This window comes from Cervus elaphus, chromosome 1 (genome assembly GCF_910594005.1).
Source record: "Cervus elaphus chromosome 1, mCerEla1.1, whole genome shotgun sequence".
Classification (NCBI taxonomy): Eukaryota; Metazoa; Chordata; class Mammalia; order Artiodactyla; family Cervidae; genus Cervus; species Cervus elaphus.
The window spans coordinates 67350619-67369455 of NC_057815.1; the positions used below are offsets into that span (position 1 = coordinate 67350619).

The 18837-nt window shown below is 38.2% G+C and overlaps 1 protein-coding gene across 4 annotated transcripts in view; it reads right to left on the bottom strand.

Annotated features, from left to right (window-relative positions):
* C2CD3 (C2 domain containing 3 centriole elongation regulator) overlaps nt 1–18837 on the bottom strand; it is a 118716-nt gene that overhangs the window by 84365 nt on the left and 15514 nt on the right. For all 4 annotated transcript variants that reach the window (XM_043906927.1, XM_043906939.1, XM_043906934.1 and 1 more), the window contains exons 6-11: nt 10833–10965; nt 10239–10367; nt 4467–4614; nt 1399–1547; nt 611–817; nt 67–179 (exon numbers count right to left, since the gene is read on the bottom strand). In XM_043906927.1, the coding sequence (XP_043762862.1) occupies nt 67–179; nt 611–817; nt 1399–1547; nt 4467–4614; nt 10239–10367; nt 10833–10965 (879 nt within the window). The remainder of the gene's footprint in view (nt 1–66; nt 180–610; nt 818–1398; nt 1548–4466; nt 4615–10238; nt 10368–10832; nt 10966–18837) is intronic.

The following is an 18837-nucleotide window of genomic DNA, read 5'->3' on the forward strand; positions in this document are numbered from 1 at the left end:
ATTACAGATTCAAAAATCCTCCCAAAGTCAAAATGTCTAAGGAGCAGAAATCAAATTCTCTCTTACCTCCATCTATAATTTTACTGGATGCAAGTCGAACCACCTCAGTAATCAAAGTGGTCTTTGTCAATCCATTTTTGGAAAAACCCACAGGAAAGTGATATTCCACAAAGAAGGTGCTAAAAAAATCAAAACAATTAAAAAACAAACCAGATAATAATCTTATTTTCTGGTAAATCCTACATATCTTTCAAGGCCCTATTTTTAGAACCCCAGGTGCTCAGAGGACTTCCTCTTTTCAAAACCTTCACCAATCTTGTGTTCCTACAGCACTTTTCATATAAAACATTTCTTTTGGCCCCTAAAGCCCTATTATAGCAGCCATTCAAATGTTTCTCTCTCCTGCTGACCGTAAGGCATGGAAGAACAGAGCCTGGCTCTTAAGTTTCTTTATTCTCAGACTTTTCGTGCTTGGGACCTAGTGGGAGATTTAGTACATTTTATTGATTGATGAAGCATATGAAAACACTAAGTACAATATAATTATTTCCTCTCATCGCAAACACTTTCCAGAAATGTCAAATTTAGTTTTCCCATGTGAGAGACATACCGCTTTTTTGACGTCAGCTTAGGTGGTCTCCCAGGAAAAGTTTTTTTGCCAGAGGTATCCTGAGGACTATCTGGAGGAACTCCCATTGTTTCGATGATGATTCTGACTGAATGTGTTCTACCCAGAAGGGCCAGTTTATCCACACTTAGTGTCATCACTTGGGCATCTTCTGGAGTTTCTGATAGCATCTGCTGTTCAACAAGATTTCTGAAAGGAGTTCATATAGGTAGTAAGGTAGACTGTCAGAAGCCAAATATGAAATGATCTAGTTTGTACAGGTAACAGGAGAAAAGAAGGGCAGCAGTCATCTTAATGCACAAGTTATCAAGGACTGAGAAACGGCCTTAGTCCTAATTTACAGTGAAAAAATCTGAAAAACTATAAAAACATTCTTATAATCCAAAGGCTTATCTCCACACAAGTACAGAAACTGATATTAGAGAATCAGGTTTTCAACAAGACTTTACTTCAGTTACTACTTTAATATAAACTACTATCATTACTTTTGTGTATTCCTTTTCATTTGCGTTCTTTATGTATACTTTCTACATTAAGTGTAACAGAGTACAAATACAACCCAGAATTCTGCTTTCTCTCTTAACCATTTTACTACATCCATTTTTTCATGTTATTACATGTTTAAGGATTGCAATACTTAATGTATTACTGTAATTCACTTAACCAGTCTGACAGTGTTGGCAAACACAGGTCATTTCACATGAGGAGATCTTGTGAAAATCATCTTTCCTTGCTTTTGCCTCTAAACAAGCATTCATAAAGAGGCTCACCTATTTTTCTTACCCATCTCCTTCTTCGACTTATGATCATTTGACTCTAGACCCTTAGGAGATCTGGCAAGAGCTTTTGACTGGCTCATTGTTTTAGAAGGGACATCATCATCTTCACTGAAGATATCACTGACGCTGGTATCAGATTTCTATCGAGGGACAGAAAAGAGAAGAGAGGCACTAAAAGATAACTGCTTTGTGGACAGAGGTAATGAAAACATTTCTCTGAAAGTAGTAATCAAGAAAGAACTGATACTAGGGAGACAATCCTATGTTTCTCTTGGTTACACAAAAATAACCCAAAGTTCATAAAAATAACCTGCAAGTTCAGTTCAAAGAAAATAAACAAAATTAGATTCTTCTTTCAAATTCTCAATAATAATAACAACGACTATTTACTGATTGCCTGTTATGTATCTGGTACTATGTTAAATGTTGCATGTGTATTTTTAGTACTTATTACATTCCTATAAGGCATTCTCACCTCAATTTTTACAAATGAGAAAATGAACGCTGAGAGAAGTTAGGTGCCTTTAAGACTCACAGCTGCTGCTGCTGCTGCTAAGTTGCGTCAGTTGTGTCTGATTCTGTGTGACCCCACAGACAGCAGCCCACCAGGCTCCTCTGTCCCTGGGATTCTGCAGGCAAGAACACTGGAGTGGGTTGCCATTTCCTTCTCCAATGCATGCATGCATGCTAAGTCGCTTCAGTCATGCCTGACTCTGTGACCCCACAGACAGCAGCCCACCAGGCTCCTCTGTCCCTGGGATTCTCCAGGCAAGAATACTGGAGTGGGTTGCCATTTCCTTCTCCAAGATTCACAGCTGTAAGTAGTAGAGGCAGATCTTGATCTCCATGGGTTCCAAAGCCTCTATTTTTACTACAGTTTGAGGCAAAATGATTGTACAGTATCACCTAACTATATGGGTGCAAAGACTAATTTTTTTCACCACTCTAATGCAGTGCTCAAGGCTCAGGAGGTAATGGGCTCTAGGGGGAAAAACATGGGCTTTTTGCCAGACCAGGGTAAGAATTCTAGTTCTGCCACCTATAAATAATTACTAACAATTAACATCTCTTAAGCCTTTATTTCATGCTATGTAAAAGAGATGACACTATCTCATGGGGCTAGCAAAAGAATAAAATGAAATAATCAATTTAAAACATTTTGGACAGTTCTTAATAACAGGTAACATAAATTCTCTGGCACACAGAAAATGTGTAATCAATGTAAGTTCCCATAGCTAGTGGGAAGTTGCTATAAAACACAGGAAGCTCCGCCTAGTGCTCTGTGACAATCTAGAGGGGTGGGATGGGGTGGGTTGGAGGGAGGCTCAAGAGAGAGGAAATGTATTTATATTTATGGCTGATTCACGTTGTTGTATAGCAGAAACCAACACAAAGTTATAAAGCAATTATCCTCCAATTAAAAAACAAAGTAAGCTCCCTTTCTCTTCTCCTACGGGTAACAGTATCAGTGATGACTTTTATTGTAGAAAGTCAAGAAATCCTAACAATTCACAATGTCCTTTAAATCCATCTCCTCTTTTCCAACCCCACTGCTAGCTACCACTCTCATTCTGGCTCTTTCTGTCTGTCTTTCTCTCTGTCTCATGCTTCCAATACCAAAAATGGCTTCCTATCTGCTTCTGTTATTCTCCTCTCAGCTGGCCGCCTACATAATTGCCAGGCTAACATTGATAGAACACTATTTAGGTCATGTCATTTCCTCCTCACTTAGTATTCAAATACTTTCACAGACTGGTTGCAGTGTGCTAGCTCACCTTGTTGATGTCCCCTCCACATGAATTCTTACCCAATCAAACTAGATGCCTGGGTAGTACACAAACTGCTTCTCTAAACAGGTCATTCTTTCTATTCCTATTTTACATCCTTTATTGCTCTGAAACTATTTTTCAAGTCTCAGTTAAAATCCCTTATCCCTCATGACGCTCCCTCCTGACAATCTCATGTAAAAGTTCTCCCTGCTTCTTCTGTACCCTGGTAGTTCTCAGTCTTTCCACTGAGCTGATATAAAACTACATTGTATTTCAGGTATCTGTGCTGACCTGGAGAAACAGAAAATAGGGAATACGACAGCAATCTTCACAAATATAAAGTATTATTTGTAGAAGAGTAAATGAACTTATTTTGTATACACTCTGTGTGGGCTCAGTCGTGTCCGACTCTGTGACTCCATGGACTGTAGCCTGCCAGGCTCCTCTGTCTGTGAAATTTTCCAGGCAAGAATACTGGAGTAGGTGGCTATTTCCTAGTTCAAGGGATCCTCCCAATCCAGGGATCAAACCCTAGTCTCTTGCATCTCTTGTACTGGCTGGTGGATTCTTTACCACTGTGCCACCTGGGAAGCCCCATATACCCTGCTGCTGCTAAGTCGCTTCAGTCGTGTCCGACTCCGTGCGACCCCATAGACGGCAGCCCACCAGGCTCCCCCGTCCCTGGGATTCTGCAGGCAAGAACACTGGAGTGGGTTGCCATTTCCTTCTCCACCATATACTCCAGAAGATGCTAAATCAATGAATGGAACATATAGCTTGATATAAGAAAGAACTTTGAAAATGCGAAAACTGCCTGAAAAGAGAATGTTCTTTCTTAAGGGTCAGTAGGGATATTTGTTCCCCATGAGTAGAGGTACTTCTGGAACATCTGTATCTGAAAAGATACCAGTCAAGGGTGGTTCTGAGAGTATACCTACATTAGCTCTTCCTTCAAAGAGCTCTAAGGAAGCCATATAATATATCAAGACCATAGGCTTTGGACTCAGGCAAACCTGAATTTGAATCTTGGTTCTAACACTTATTTATATGTGTACTTGGACAAAATAATTAATCTTACTAGTCTTATCTCCTCATCTGTAGAAAGAAGGTAACACCCTCCTTTTTAGACTGTTGTTATAATTAAAGTATGTAAAATGAATAGCTTTCTGTCTGGCAAGTGGTAATGTGCCTACACCCACTAATATTATTAATAACTCTATGATTAACACAAGAGAAGTAATTATTTAATTAATTTCTCCAATTCCTAAGCTTTCAGATTCAGTAACTTACAGGTGCCGTATAAAATAAGTTCTCCAGGAGACTCTGGTCATACTGAGGGTCACTGGGCTCACTGCTGCAATACACATCACTGCCAGGAGATGGAGAATCTGGAGGAGAGCCTAGGCCATCCCAATAGCGACCTTGGGACAATTCAGCACTGCAGAAATAAGAAAAAGAAAACAGAACTTTAAAAGAAGTTTCATCTTTGTTATTCTTTTTTTTGCTAAACATTCTAAAGTTCTAAATATGGAAGAAAATACATGAAACAGAGACTTACATTATATAGAAGACTATCTAATACTTTTATATCATATTCCTCCTCCTCTGGGATGTCAACAACTAGCACTCAAAAATTGCATTACAGACACTGATTGTGATCTCATTCATTTATTGAACAAACATTTTACTGGGCACCTATTATGTGCCAGGCATGATGTTAGGTCCTGAATGGTACAGAGATGGCTAAGCTAACTTGTTCTACTCTTGTGCTGCTCGAGGTCTAGTAGGGAGAGAAAAAAAGTAAAGAGCGGACTATAATTCAATTGAGTTAAATGTTATATACTGTTTTTGTGAAGAATGACTAATTCATAAACACACCTTCTTCTATTAAGCAAAAATATATGTATTTAGGTTATTTATGGAAAGATCAGTTCTATGTGGAGTGGAGAAATAAGTAAAATAGATACTCTACTTATAAAGAGTTTGTAAACTAATAAGAAAGATAAGCATACAAATACATGTATATTTAATTTTAGTTTCTTCTAATTAGCATTTAATAAACATCTACAAATAAACTTATTGATTCTTAATGAACATGTTAATTACTGAATATATGCCAAACACTGAGCTAAGCATTTCAATTAATTCTTTCAACTCTGCTTCCCTTTCAAGGCAGCTGCTATACTTTTTTCCCCTTTCTTTCTCAAGAAAATAATACACAATCACTACCTTCAAATTATAAGCATCTGCTTACAATTTGGGAGACCTGGGTTTGATCCCTCGGTCAGGAAGATCCTCTGGAGAAGGAAATGGCAACCCACTCCAGTACTCTTGCCTGGAAAATCCCATGGACGGAGGAGCCTGGTAGGCTATAGTCCATGGGGTCACAAAGAGTCGGACACGACTGAGCAACTTCACTTTCACTTTTCACCTTCAAATTACACCGTGTTCCTAAAATTCCTGGAACAGAGATGCTCAACAAATAGATGTTCAATAAGTGTTCCTTTCTTTAACCTGTAGCAGAGCTTCTCAATCTTAGTGCTACTGACATGTTGGGTCAGATGAGTCACTGTTACTGGGAGCTACCATGTGCATTCTGGATCTCTACTCATCAGACTCTACTCATCAGAAGCCAATAGCCTAAAAGCAGTCCCTCCAGGTGTGATAACCAGAAGTATCTTCAGACATTTCCAAATGTCCCATACAGTGGGGATAGGGGGGAACTTGGCTTCTAGCTGAGAACCACTGATCTATAGTAATCTTTCTTTCAAAGGTTAAGAACAACTTCCTAACTGCTCAAATCCAACTAACAACTTCACAATCCACACAGCTTCTCTGCAGTCTGTGAACACTGCTCCTTTTTGAAGCTCTTCTTGATGTTCTACACAACTCTCATTTGCCACTTATGGATCCCCTCTCCCCTCTAGTCACTTTTCTCCCCTCTTTGGAACCCTTTAAGTTATGAATATTTCTACTGCTCAGTATATAGTCCTCCACTTTTTACTTATTTTTCCAAATTAACATTTCTTTGAATGTATTCTTGTCTACGACACATCAAAAAAGCATGCCATTTCCCTCCATGCAATACTTAGGACATACTTATACAGAAACTGAGAGAGGTCAGAGCTATACTGCACAGGCCAGTGGCCTGGGGTTCCTGTTGCTGCTGCTAAGTCACTTCAGTCGTGTCCGACTCTGTGCGACCCCACAGACGGCAGCCCACCAGGCTCTGCCATCCCTGGGGTTCTCCAGGCAAGAACACTGGAGTGGGTTGCCATTTCCTTCTCCAATGCATGAAAGTGAAAAGTGAAAGTGAAGTCACTCAGTCATGTCCAACTCTTTGCGACCGCATGGACCACAGCCTACCAGGCTCCTCCGTCCATGGGATTTTCCAGGCAAGAGTACTGGAGTGGGTTGCCATTGCCTTTTCTGGGGTTCCTGTTGGGAGGGCAGGAAAAATAAAAGTTGAAAAAAATTAGAGGGGGCCTGGAATTTGTCTGTATTCTTTGGCTACAAGACAAGCCCACTCTCTTCTTTTTCTTCTTAATCATGTTTTAATCAAGGAAAACATGTACATGTACATATTTTAAAAGTCAAATAGGATCATAAGACATAATGAGAAACAGTAGCTGCCTGCCTCCTTTGAAGTAATCACTTTCAACTCCTTGTTTCTGCTGGTACTTACCTTTATATTTCTAAGTAACACATGTGTGCTGCTATTTTCTGATTTTTTAACTTTTCTAAATGATTTATGGACTTTTATTATGAAATGTGGAGGATCCATTCTCTTAAATCACTATTCTTGGAAACAGAGTTCCCTTTCCACCATCTTCTCAAATTTATATTACAGTTTTCTGTTGTTAATCTTCAGGGTTAACATCGTATCAGAGCCAAGTATAATTTACTACACTTTTTTTTACAACGTCTAGCTTTTCTTGTTTTAATAACTGCTTTATAACAGTTTTAATAACTGTTTTATAACAAATAGTTTTTGTTTAAAGTAGCTTTCTATGTGCCAATTATTACTTCATTATTGAACTCTCCAAGAGAACTGAACATTTCCTCTCGATCTGGTCAAACACAGGAGAAATGTGTTTCCACCTATCCTTTCCCCTCCTTAGAAGTATCGCTACAGAAGCCCTGTCCTGCTTCCACAAGCAGCGTCTGCTCTAAACATGGACACAGACCATAAAGCTCCTTTTCTCTTTTTTCTCTATTACATCCCCTGCTTCTTGGACTCCAAGCCTTGCTCTTTATTCCTAGATTCTCTTTGTGGCAGAGAATAGCCTGTGGTTTCCTGAGAACTAGTGCGAGAGGTAATCTTTTGAGTCCTTGGATATATGAAAATATTTTTACCCTGCCCTCACACGACTGATAGTTTGACTGGAAATGGAATTTGAGATCGGTAATTAAAGTTTTCAGAATCCTGAAAGTAACTCTCCATTGCCTTCCATGGAGCTGGTAGAAAAGTCTTTTTAAAAAATATATATAAACATTTATTTATTTTTGGCTCCATTGGGTCTTAGTTGTGGCACTCAGGTTGCAGCATGTGGGATCTTTAATTGCAGCATGCAAACTCTTAGCTCTGGCATGCGGGATCTAGTTCCCCAAGCAGGGATCAAACTCTGGCTCCCTGCATTGGGAGTGTGGCTTCCTAGCCACTGGACCATAAGGGAAGCCCCTGTGCTGGATTCTTGATCTTTATGTGCTCTTTTGTGACTGGCTTCTTTCATTTAGCATGATTTTTCAAAGTTCACCCATGCTGCAGCATGTTATAGTACTTTCCCCCTTTTTCTGGCCAAATAATACTCCATTTAAAAAATCTACTAATCAGCTGATAGACATTTTTTACTGTTATGACTATTGAAATTCATGTACATGTTTTTGCGTGGACTTATATTTTCATTTTCCTTGGATATATACTTAGAGAGTTGAACTGCTGGGTCATATGATAACTTGATGTGCGACAACTGAGGAACCGACAGATTATCTTCCAAAGTGGCTGCATCATTTTACAGTGCTACCAGCCGTCTATGAAGATTCCAAATTTTCCACAGCCTCACCAACACTTAATCTGACTTTTTGATGCTAACCATCCTAGTGGGAAACCAGCCCTGAATATTCATTGGAAGGACTGATGCTGAAGCTGAAACTCCAATACTTTGGCCACCTGATGTGAAGAGCTGACTCATTGGAAAAGACCCTGATGCTGGAAAAGACGGAAGGCGGGAGGAGAAGGGGATGACAGAGGATGAGATGGTTGGATGGCATCACCTACTCAATGGACACGTGTTTGAGCAAGCTCCGGGAGTTGGTGACGGATAGGGAAGCCTGGTGTGCTGCAGTCCATGGGGTTGCAGAGTTGGACACGGAGCGACTGAACTGAACTGATTCTAGTGGGTATGAAGTAGTATCTTGTTTACAGTTTTCATTTGCACTTGACTGCTAACTAACAGTGCTGACAACTTTTATATGCTATTAGCCACCTTACTATCTTCTTTGGAGAAATCTCTATGTAAAAACTTTGCCTATCTTTTAAATTGGATTATTTATTATTAAGTTGAGTTCCTTACATATTCTAGATATGTCTTTTATCAGATATAAGATTTGTAAATATTTTCTTCCATTCTGTGATTAGCTTTTCACTTCTTAATAGTATCTTTTGAAGCCCACACATTTTTAATTTTCTTAAGTTTAACTTATCAATTTTTTCTTGTTGTTGGTTGTACTTCTGATGCATATCTAAGGATCCTTTCCCAAATTCAAGATTACAAAGATTTATCTCTGTTTTAAGAGTTTTATAGTTTTAGTTCTTCCATTTAGCTATCTAATTCATAGAGAATTAATTTTTTTAATATGGTTTGAGGGCCCAACTTCATTTTTCACATGTGGCTAGCCAGCAGTCCCAGCACCATTTATTGAAAAGGCAATTCTTTCTTCCACTTAATGGTCTTGACACCATTGTTGAATATTAGTTGATACGGCTTTATTTCTAGACTACCAATTCTATTCCATTCACTTATATGTCTATCCTTATGCCAGTACCAAACTGACTTGCTTACTCTTGCTTTGTAGTAAGTTTTAAAATAGTAAAGTATGACTCCTTCTATTTTTTTCTTTTTTAAGGTTCTTTTGGTTATTCTGGGTCCCCTGTAATTTCATAGTAATTACAATCAGCTTGTCAATATCTATGAAGAAGTCCGCTATGAATCTGACAGGGATTGTACTGAATCATGAACATGAGATTTTCCCCATTTATTTAGATCTCCTTTAATTTCTTTGAACAATTTGCAGTTATGTTTTAAACTTCTTCAGTTAAATTTATTTGTATTTTATTCTTTTTTTTGTTTGTTTGTTTGTATTTTATTCTTATCAATGCTATTATAAATGGAATTGTTTCTTAATTTTATTTATTTTTTACTGCATGGCTTGTAGGATCTTAGCTCCTTGCCCAAGGATAAAACCCTAGCCCTGGCAGTGAAAGCTCTGAGTTCTAACTAATGGATCGCCAGGGAATTCCATTTATCTTATTTTTTGATTGGTCACTACAAGTAAATATAATTGACTTATCATGTTATTCTGCAATCTGTCTCACAGTGGATTCTTTGGGATTTTTTACATACCAGATCATGTCACTTGTGAATACAGTCTTACTTCTTCCTCTCCAATTTGGAACCCTTTTATTTTTTTTTCCTGACTAATTGTGCAGGCCATATAGGTAATAAGAGATAGACCCCAAATTTCAACTGTGTCTATTTAAAATCCATGTTCTCTTCAATATACAAGGCTAACACTGGTGTTAAGGAAACAGGTGAGAAGTAAGAATGGAAAGGTAGACTGGAGACCATTCTATAAGTGATGCTAAGAATAAAAGGCTAAAGATTGGATTTTTTTTTTTTTATTTAGTAGATAATGAATAATGATTTAATATGTAATGAATAACAAGGGAATGACTTAGTTATTCGAAAGAAGTGTTGTTGCTTTAGGAAGATAAATCTGTTAACAATATACACAATAAATTGTAGGAAAAATTTAAAAGAAAGGAGAGTGAGGAGCTCTTACCTGCCCAACAGCAGCTGTATGGCTCCAGTATCAGCCTTTGAGTCATGTTTCCAAAGTGTATTCTCTGTTGGAGGGAGGAGGTGATCTTCAATGTGGTCTTTAACTGGATTCCTAGATAAGGCTTTGATTCTAAGGAAGGAAAAAAAATGTTTTCAGTGGCTAACATATGGGAAAATCTAAATCAGAATTTAATGAGCTAAGAAGTATACACGTAGACAGTTCAACATGGAAGACTTGAAATGTTTTAGACTTTACCTTAAATATATACAAAACTTCACAATTTACAAAGCCTTTTCCTACATTAGAATCTCATTTCATTTATGTAAGAGAGGGAAGAAAAAATATACCCATTTTATATACAAGCATGCTGGTTGAGAAAGATCAAGAATTTAGTCATTTACATATTTAGCAAGTGGAGGTCCTAGGTCTAGATTTTGAGTATCTTAACTCCTAGTTTAGGCTTCTTTCCCACCACATTAAAAAATTACTTGCTGAACATTTCCAAGATTATTTAGTCCATATCTTGACAAAAAAGACACATTAACAACTATTAGGAAATGAACTACTGGAATTCATGTTTATCCCATAACTTACTCTGATGATGCTCTAAGAAAATCTTCCTTCATAGAAGGATGAACTTCTTCCAACAACATGCTAGTATCTGGACTTGATTTCATTGCAGAAATCACCATGGCATTACGCAGTTTATTGCCTTGTTCTAACAGAGCTGAAGAGGGCAAAAGCAGAACATAAGAAATCTAAATCCAGCAGACATATTTGCAATATTTAGCCCTTGTTCTTCTATCACACAACTTACCATAGTGTACTATAATTGCTTATTTGTGTACTTTCCCCACTAGCTTGAGAATCCCTTGAGGACATTCACTTTACAACAAATTTTTACTGAGCTTCTATTATGTGAACTATTTCAGATGTTGGCACTACAGCAGTGAATGGAGTCTCTCTATTCCACAGAGACTGATCTCCTTATTGCAGTTGTACATGCAATACATGCACTGACTCTTCCAACTGGTGGTTGTACATAATAAATTTAGTAAAATAATTTTCCCATCCTTAAGTAACAACAACAACAACAATTATAGTGGATAACATTTACTGAACCCTTACCACTTCCTGGGCACTTCTCTAGGTATGTTATATATAGGAATTGATTTAACCCTTCCAACAATCCTCTGAAATGGGTACTATTATTTCCTTCATTTTCCAGATGAAAAAGTTGACGAACAGAGGATGTGTCATTTGCCCAATACATCATGCAGTATAACCAGGATGACTCTACATCACTATACATATATGATCCCACCTTTTCTTAGATTTTTTAAAAGCTTAGGACCACTGGCATTATTTCAAGGAACACTGGGAAGAATTATTATTTTCTTGAGGTTTCACAGTTGTTTAGGAGGTAAAGTAAATCTAGATACCAAGTGCTTGTCTATCTTGATCTAGAGTTTTTATAGCTTCTAAAAATAAAAAAGATAGTCAGGCCAAAAAAAAACAAACCCCAAACAGATCCATAAACATTCAACATTTTTTAGTATAAAGAATTCAACATATAGCTTCAAAACTCAAAACTCAAACCCCAAAAAACCCTGAAATATCATATGTTCAATTTGTTACATGAAAATATAAGTAAAAGAAAAATAAAGGTTACCAATTATGGTATGCAGAATTCTTCACTTGATCTTATCCAAAAGGCTGAGAAATGATGTAGGTAGAATTCTAAGAGTTCCTCTCAGATTTCCAGTCACTGGTATACACATGCCTTTTCCTAGTGATTTACTCATCTAGACAATGTTGTAAAGGGATTTTATGGAAGTAATTATGGTTCCAAATCAATCTACCTTAAGAGTGGGAAATTATCTTGGTCACCCCAAACCATTATAAAGCAGAGTTTTCTCTGTCTGTTTGCAGGATATGAAGTCAGAGATTTAAAGCATGAGAGGGATGCAATGTATCACTGCTGTCTTAAAGATGGAGGTGGCCACATGGCAGGAAATGCACATGGCCTTTAGGAGCTTAGAGTGGACCCTGGCTGACCGCCAGCAAGGATATGGGACCTTAGTCCTATTATAGCAAGGAACTGGATTCTGTCAACAAGAATGAACTTGGAAGTGAATTTTCCCCCCAGAGCTTTCAGATGAGAATTTAGCTGGGCTGACAACCTGATGTTAGCCTATGATGCCCCAAGCAGAAAACCCAACCATACTTTGTTGGACTTCAGATCCACAGAACTGTGACTAATAAATGGGTATTATTTTTAAGACACTAAGTTTGTGGTAACTTGTTATATAGCAATAGAAAATTAATATTCCCATTAATGGCACTACCCATGAATAATGATTTACATTTTGATATGTTCTGTATAGTTATTAATCTATGCATACACATTCCTGTATAGGTGTGTGTGTGTGTGTGTGTGTGTGTGTGTGTATATAAATTTTTTCTTTTGCAAAAATGGTATATGATGTATACTGTTTTATAATTGCCTTTTCACTTAACAATATACATTAACTTTTTTTCTATATAAATAATGGCTATACAATATTCCATTCAGAAATCCCTGTATGCATTTTTATTTTTAAAAAAAACCTCTTTGGGATTCAGCCAGAAAATGGTTATCTTGTTTATTAAATGAGAAAGGATGAGGAAAACATGGTCTGCTAGCACTGAAAATTTGGTAAAGAAGCTTGCTATACAAAGACAGAAATATAGATCAGTGGAACAAAACAGAAAGCCCAGCAATGAATCCACACCTGTGGACACTCTACCATTGACAAAGGAGGCAAAAATATACAATGGAGAAAAGATAATCTCTTTAACAAGTGGTGCTGGGAAAACTGGTCAACCACTTGTGAAAGAATGAAACCAGAACACTTTCTAACACCATACCCAAAAATAAACTCAAAATGGGTTAAAGATCTAAATGTAAGACCAGAAACTATAAAACTCCTAGAGGAAAACGTAGGCAGAACACTCTCTGACATAAATAACAGCAGGATCCTCTATGACCCACCTCCCAGAGTACTGGAAATAAAAGCAAAAATAAACAAATGGGACTTACTTAAACTTAAAAGCTTTTGTACAATGAAGGAAACTATAAGCAAGGTGAAAAGACAGCCTTCAGAACTGGAGAATAGCAAATGAAACAAGTGACAAAGAATTAATCTTCAAAATATACAAGCAGTTCATGCAGCTCAATACCAGAAAAACAAATGACCCAGTTGGGCCAAAGAAATAAACAGACATTTCTCCAAAGACATACAGATGGCTAACAAACACATGAAACGATGCTCAACATCACTCATTATCAGAGAAATGCAAATCAAAACCACAATGAAATACCATTTCATGCTGGTCAGAATGGCTGCATCAAAAAGTCTACAAACAATAATAAGTGCTGGAGAGGTGTGGACAAAAGGGAACCCTCTTATACTGTTGGTAGGAATGCAAACTAGTACAGCCGCTATGGAGAACAGTGTGGAGGTTCCTTAAAAAACTGGAAATAGAACTGCCATACGACCCAGCAATCCCACTACTGGGCATACACACCGAGGAAACCAGATCTGAAAGAGACACATGTACCCCAATGTTCACTGCAGCACTGTTTACAATAGCTAGGACATGGAAGCAACCTAGATGTCCACTGGCAGATGAATGGATAAGAAAGTTGTGGTACATATACACAATGGAATATTACTCAGCTGTTAAGAAGAACGCATTTGAGTCAGTTCTAAAGAGGTGAATGAAACTGCAGCCTATTATACAGAGTGAAGTAAGTCAGAAAGAAAAACACCAATACAGTATACTAACACATATACATGGAATTTAGAAAGGTGGTAACAACAACCCTATATGCAAGAGAACAAAAGAGACACAGATATAAAGAACAGACTTTGGACTCTATGGGAGAAGGTAAGGGTGATTTGAGAGAACAGCACTGAAACATGTATATTACCATATGTGAAATAGATGACCAGTCCAAGTTTGATGCATGAAACAAGGTACTCAAAGCCAGGGCACTGGGATGACCCAGAGGGATGGGATGGGGAGGGAGGTGGAAGGGGGGTTAGGGATGGCGGGGTGGGGTGGGGGGGAACACATGTACACCTGTGGCTTATTCATGTCAATGTATGGCAAAAATCACCACAATATTGTAAAGTAATTAGTCTCCAATTAAAATAAATTAATTAAAAAAAAGAAAAAGAAGCTTGCTATATGACATGAAGTCCTCCTTGTTTTAGTTTCCAGTTAATACTTGGCTTAATTTGATATGGTTTAAAGGTCTTTAATGAGGTGAAGTGAAGTGAAGTGAAGTGAAGTTACTCAGTCATGTCTGATTCTGCAACCCCATGGACTGTAGCCTACTAGGCTCCTCAGTCCATGGGATTTTCCAGGCAAGAGTACTAGAGTGGGTTGCCATTTCCTTAATGAGATAGGCACACTCAATAAAAGCTTGAATAAAGTAGTTAATAAAAAGCAGTGTCAATAATAAACTTCATTTGACTTTAGGGCCATGTAGAAAAATAGTTTTTCTACTGCCATGGTATTTTATGATCTAACCATACACAACTATTTTTAATTCCTTAAACACAATACTTCCTTTGTGCTCTCAAAGTTCTAGGTATTCCATTCTATCAAAGAATTACCATGCAGTATTAAAATTGTTTATCTCACCCAACCAACTTTGAGGTGATGGACTGGCTTTTGTTAGTCTCTGTATCCTTGTTGCCTGGTACACATCAGGAATTTGATTAAAAAAAAATTTTTTTTTTTGGCTTCCCTTGTGGCTCAGCTAGTAAAGAAACTGCCTGCAATGCAGGAGACCTGGGTTCGATCCCTGGGTTGGGAAGATACCCTGGAGAAGGGAAAGGCTACCCACTCCAGTATTCTGGCCTAGAGAATCCATGGACTGTATAGTCCATGGGGTCACAAAGAGTTGGACATGACTGAGCGACTTTCACTTCATTTATTTTTTAACAAGGATAACTGCTTTACAGAATTTTGTTGTTTTCCGTCAAACCTCAGCATGAATCTGCCATAGGTATACATATGTTCCCTCCATCTTGAACCTTCTTCCCATTTCCCTCCCTGATTAAATGTTTTAATAAATACTTCCACTGTTGTAATATATCATACATGATTATATATGTGGTCATTAAATGTTTTAATAAACACTTCTACTGTTGTATATATCATATATAATTATATCATATCTGCTTTAGAGTCTATTTCTCTTACTAGAATGAATTCATTAAGGTCAGGGACTTATCTCTTACTATAACCCCAATATTCAAAACAATGGCTGACACAAAATAGGCACTCTGTTGAATTGCTATCTGTTGAATTGCATTTTTTGCTAAATAAAAACTTCCCTGGAATGGTAATATTTTAAGAATGATTTAATTAAGTTATTAACATCTGAATAAGAATAGGCACTGAAGATTCTTCCAATAGCAGATTTTAAAAAAGAAATAAACACTGATGGCAACAAGTGAACAAATCTGAGCAAGGATGGTCCATTCATTGGCTTTCAAGTGGTTTCTTCCTTGAAACAAGCACTCTTAGAAAAGTTTCTCTAAAGTCTAAGGCATGGCAACAAAAAGACCTTAGCTCCTCATCATAAGAGGAAGCTGGTTCTTACACTAAGAAAGCTGTCATGGGATCTTCCTGCACCTCAACTCAATAATCATTTTCTGAACACAAAGGAAAGGCACTTAAGTGAGTTTAGGACAAATGTTTCCCTTGTTTATTTCTTACATGACATGGGCACAGCCCTTGCTAAACAGCGAGGTATAGAGCTTCTGGTTTTTGCTCCTACTCCTTGCTATCTATTCTAAATCCCAACTCTTATAAGTAGGATGTGTACTTAGTGTTTCATAAATACTGCCTTGATGACTAATTTAGCTCTGTATCCCCTTTCATGAGGTCAGTTTAATAAAGACCAGGAAGGTGGTTAGGTTTATGTATTTATTATAATCCTCCAAGACCTTAGCTCTAGACCTACTTACTAAAGTGGTCCACTTAAATCTTCATTATCCACAGTCTCGTGATTGGAAGGGATCTTAAAGATAGATGTCTACTTGGTGATTTAATCCCATCTGTAAGAGTCCCATCACAAAGTTATCCAGCCCACACTTGACCATTATCAGTGATAAAGAATTCACTATCTTTTGAAGCTATCCTTTCCCATTTTTGCACAGGTAGGAATACTGGACTATTAACTCACACTTAGTCACAATCTGTCATGTTTTATCTTTAAACCCAATGATCCTAGTAACCCTTATGGAAGAGATTTGCGCACTGGCAGCCCATGGGTTGCAACCGGCACACTTTGTTTGGCTTGAACAGTTGGCCAGCAGAGTTCTTGATTTTTTTTTTTAAAGCAGGTCTAAGAAAACTATGAACGTACAACAGGACTGAAGCAAGGACCTTGCCTTAGAGTCTAAGATAACAATGAACTGGAGCCAAGAAGCAGCTGTCCCCCTTGATAGAACAGAAACTCCCTAAAACTGTGAGTCTATGTCTTCATTTTAAAATAACGATAATAATCCCATTAAAAGGGATAACAATCCGATTAAAAGATGCTTACTCCTTGGAAGAAAAGTTATGACCAACCTAGACAGCATATTAAAAAAGCAGAGACATTACTTTGTGACCAAAGGTCCATCTAGTCAAGCCTATGGTTTTTCCAGTAGTCACGTATGAATGTGAGAGTTGGACAATAAAGAAAATTGAGCAACAAAGAAGTGATGCTTTTGAACTGTGGTGTTGGAGAAAACTCTTGAGAATCCCTTGGACTGCAAGGAGAGCCAACCAGTCCATCCTAAAGGAAATCAGTCCTGAATATTCATTGGAAGGACTGATGTTGAAGCTGAAACTCCAATACTTTGGTCACCTGATGCAAAGAACTGACTCATTTGAAAAGACCCTGATGCTGGGAAAGATTGAAGGCAGGAGTAGAAGGGGACGACAGAGGATGAGATGGTTGGATGGCATCATGACTCAATGGACATGAGTTTGGGTAAACTCTGGGGGTTGATGATGGATAGGGAGGCCTGGCATGCTGCAGTCCATGGGGTCGCAAAGAGTCAGACACGACTGAGCGACTAAACTGAACAATTCCAGCCTCAGTCGGTTTTTGTTAAGTTTATATGTATAAGGCACCTGGCATAGTAGCTAGCAATAATGAATACTCAATAAATGGTAGCTGTTTAGCTGTTTTCTTAAAGCTAAATATCTCGTGGTGGTTCCTTCCCTAGTCTAGGCTGTTGCTGTTCAGTCGGTCATGTCCAGCTCTTTGGGACCCTATGGACTGCAGCACACCAGGCTCCTTGTCCTTCACTATCTTCTGGAGTCTGCTCAAACTCATGTCCATTGAGTTAGTGATGCCATCCAACTACCTCATCCTCTGTTGCCCCCTTCTCCTCCTGCCCTCAATCTTTCCCAGTATTAGGGTCTTTTCCAATGAATCCGCTCTTTGCATCAAGTAGCCAAACTACTGGAGCTTCAGCTTCAGCATCAGTCCCTCCAATGAATATTCCAGACTGATTTCCTTTAGGATTGACTGGTTTGATCTCCTTGTTACCCAAGGGACTCTCAACAGTCTTCTCCAGCACCACAGTTCGAAAGCATCCATTCTTCAATGCTCAGCCTTCTTTGCGGTCCAACTTTCACAACTATACATGACTACTAGAAAAACAATAACTTTGACTAGACAGACCTTTGTCGGCAAAATAATGTCTCTGCTAATTAACATGCTCCCTAGGTTTGTTATAGCATTTCTTCCAAGGATCAAGTGTCTTTTAATTTCATGGCTGCAGTCACTGTCCACAGTGATTTTGGAGCCCAAGAAAATAAAGTCTCTCACTGTCCATTTTTTCCCCATCTATTTGCCATGAAGTGATAGGACCAGATGCCATGATCTTAGTTTTTTGACTGTTGAGTTTTAAGGCAGTTTTTTCACTCTCCTCTTTCACCTTCATCAAGAGGCTCTTTAGTTCCTCTTTGCTTTCTGTCATGAGGATGGTTTCATCTGCGTATCTAACGTTATTGACATTTCCCCTGGCAATCTTGATTCCAGCTTGTGCTTCATTCAGCCCAGCATTTCTCATGATGTACTCTGCATACAAGTTAAATAAGCAGGGTGACAATATACAGCCTTGATGCACTTTCCCAATTTGGAACCAGTCTGTTGTTCCATGTCCAGTTCTAACTGTTGCTTTTTGACCTGCATACAGATTTCTCAGGAGGCAGGTAAGGTGGTCTGGTATTCCCCATCTCTTTAAGAATTTTCCGCAGTTTGTTGTGATCCACGCAGTCAAAGGCTTTAGCATAGTCAATAAAGCAGTAGTAGATGTTTTTCTGGAACTCTCTCGCTTTTTCAATGATCCAATGGATGTTGGCAAGTTGATCTCTGGTTCCTCTGCCTTTTCTAACTCCAGCTTGTACATCTGAAGTTCTTGGTTCACGTATTGCTAAAGCCTAGCCTGAAGGATTTTGAGCCTTACCTTGCTAGCATGTGAAATGAGTACTCTAGTCTAGATACTCTCCTTAGAAGGAACTCATCTTCTATAGATCT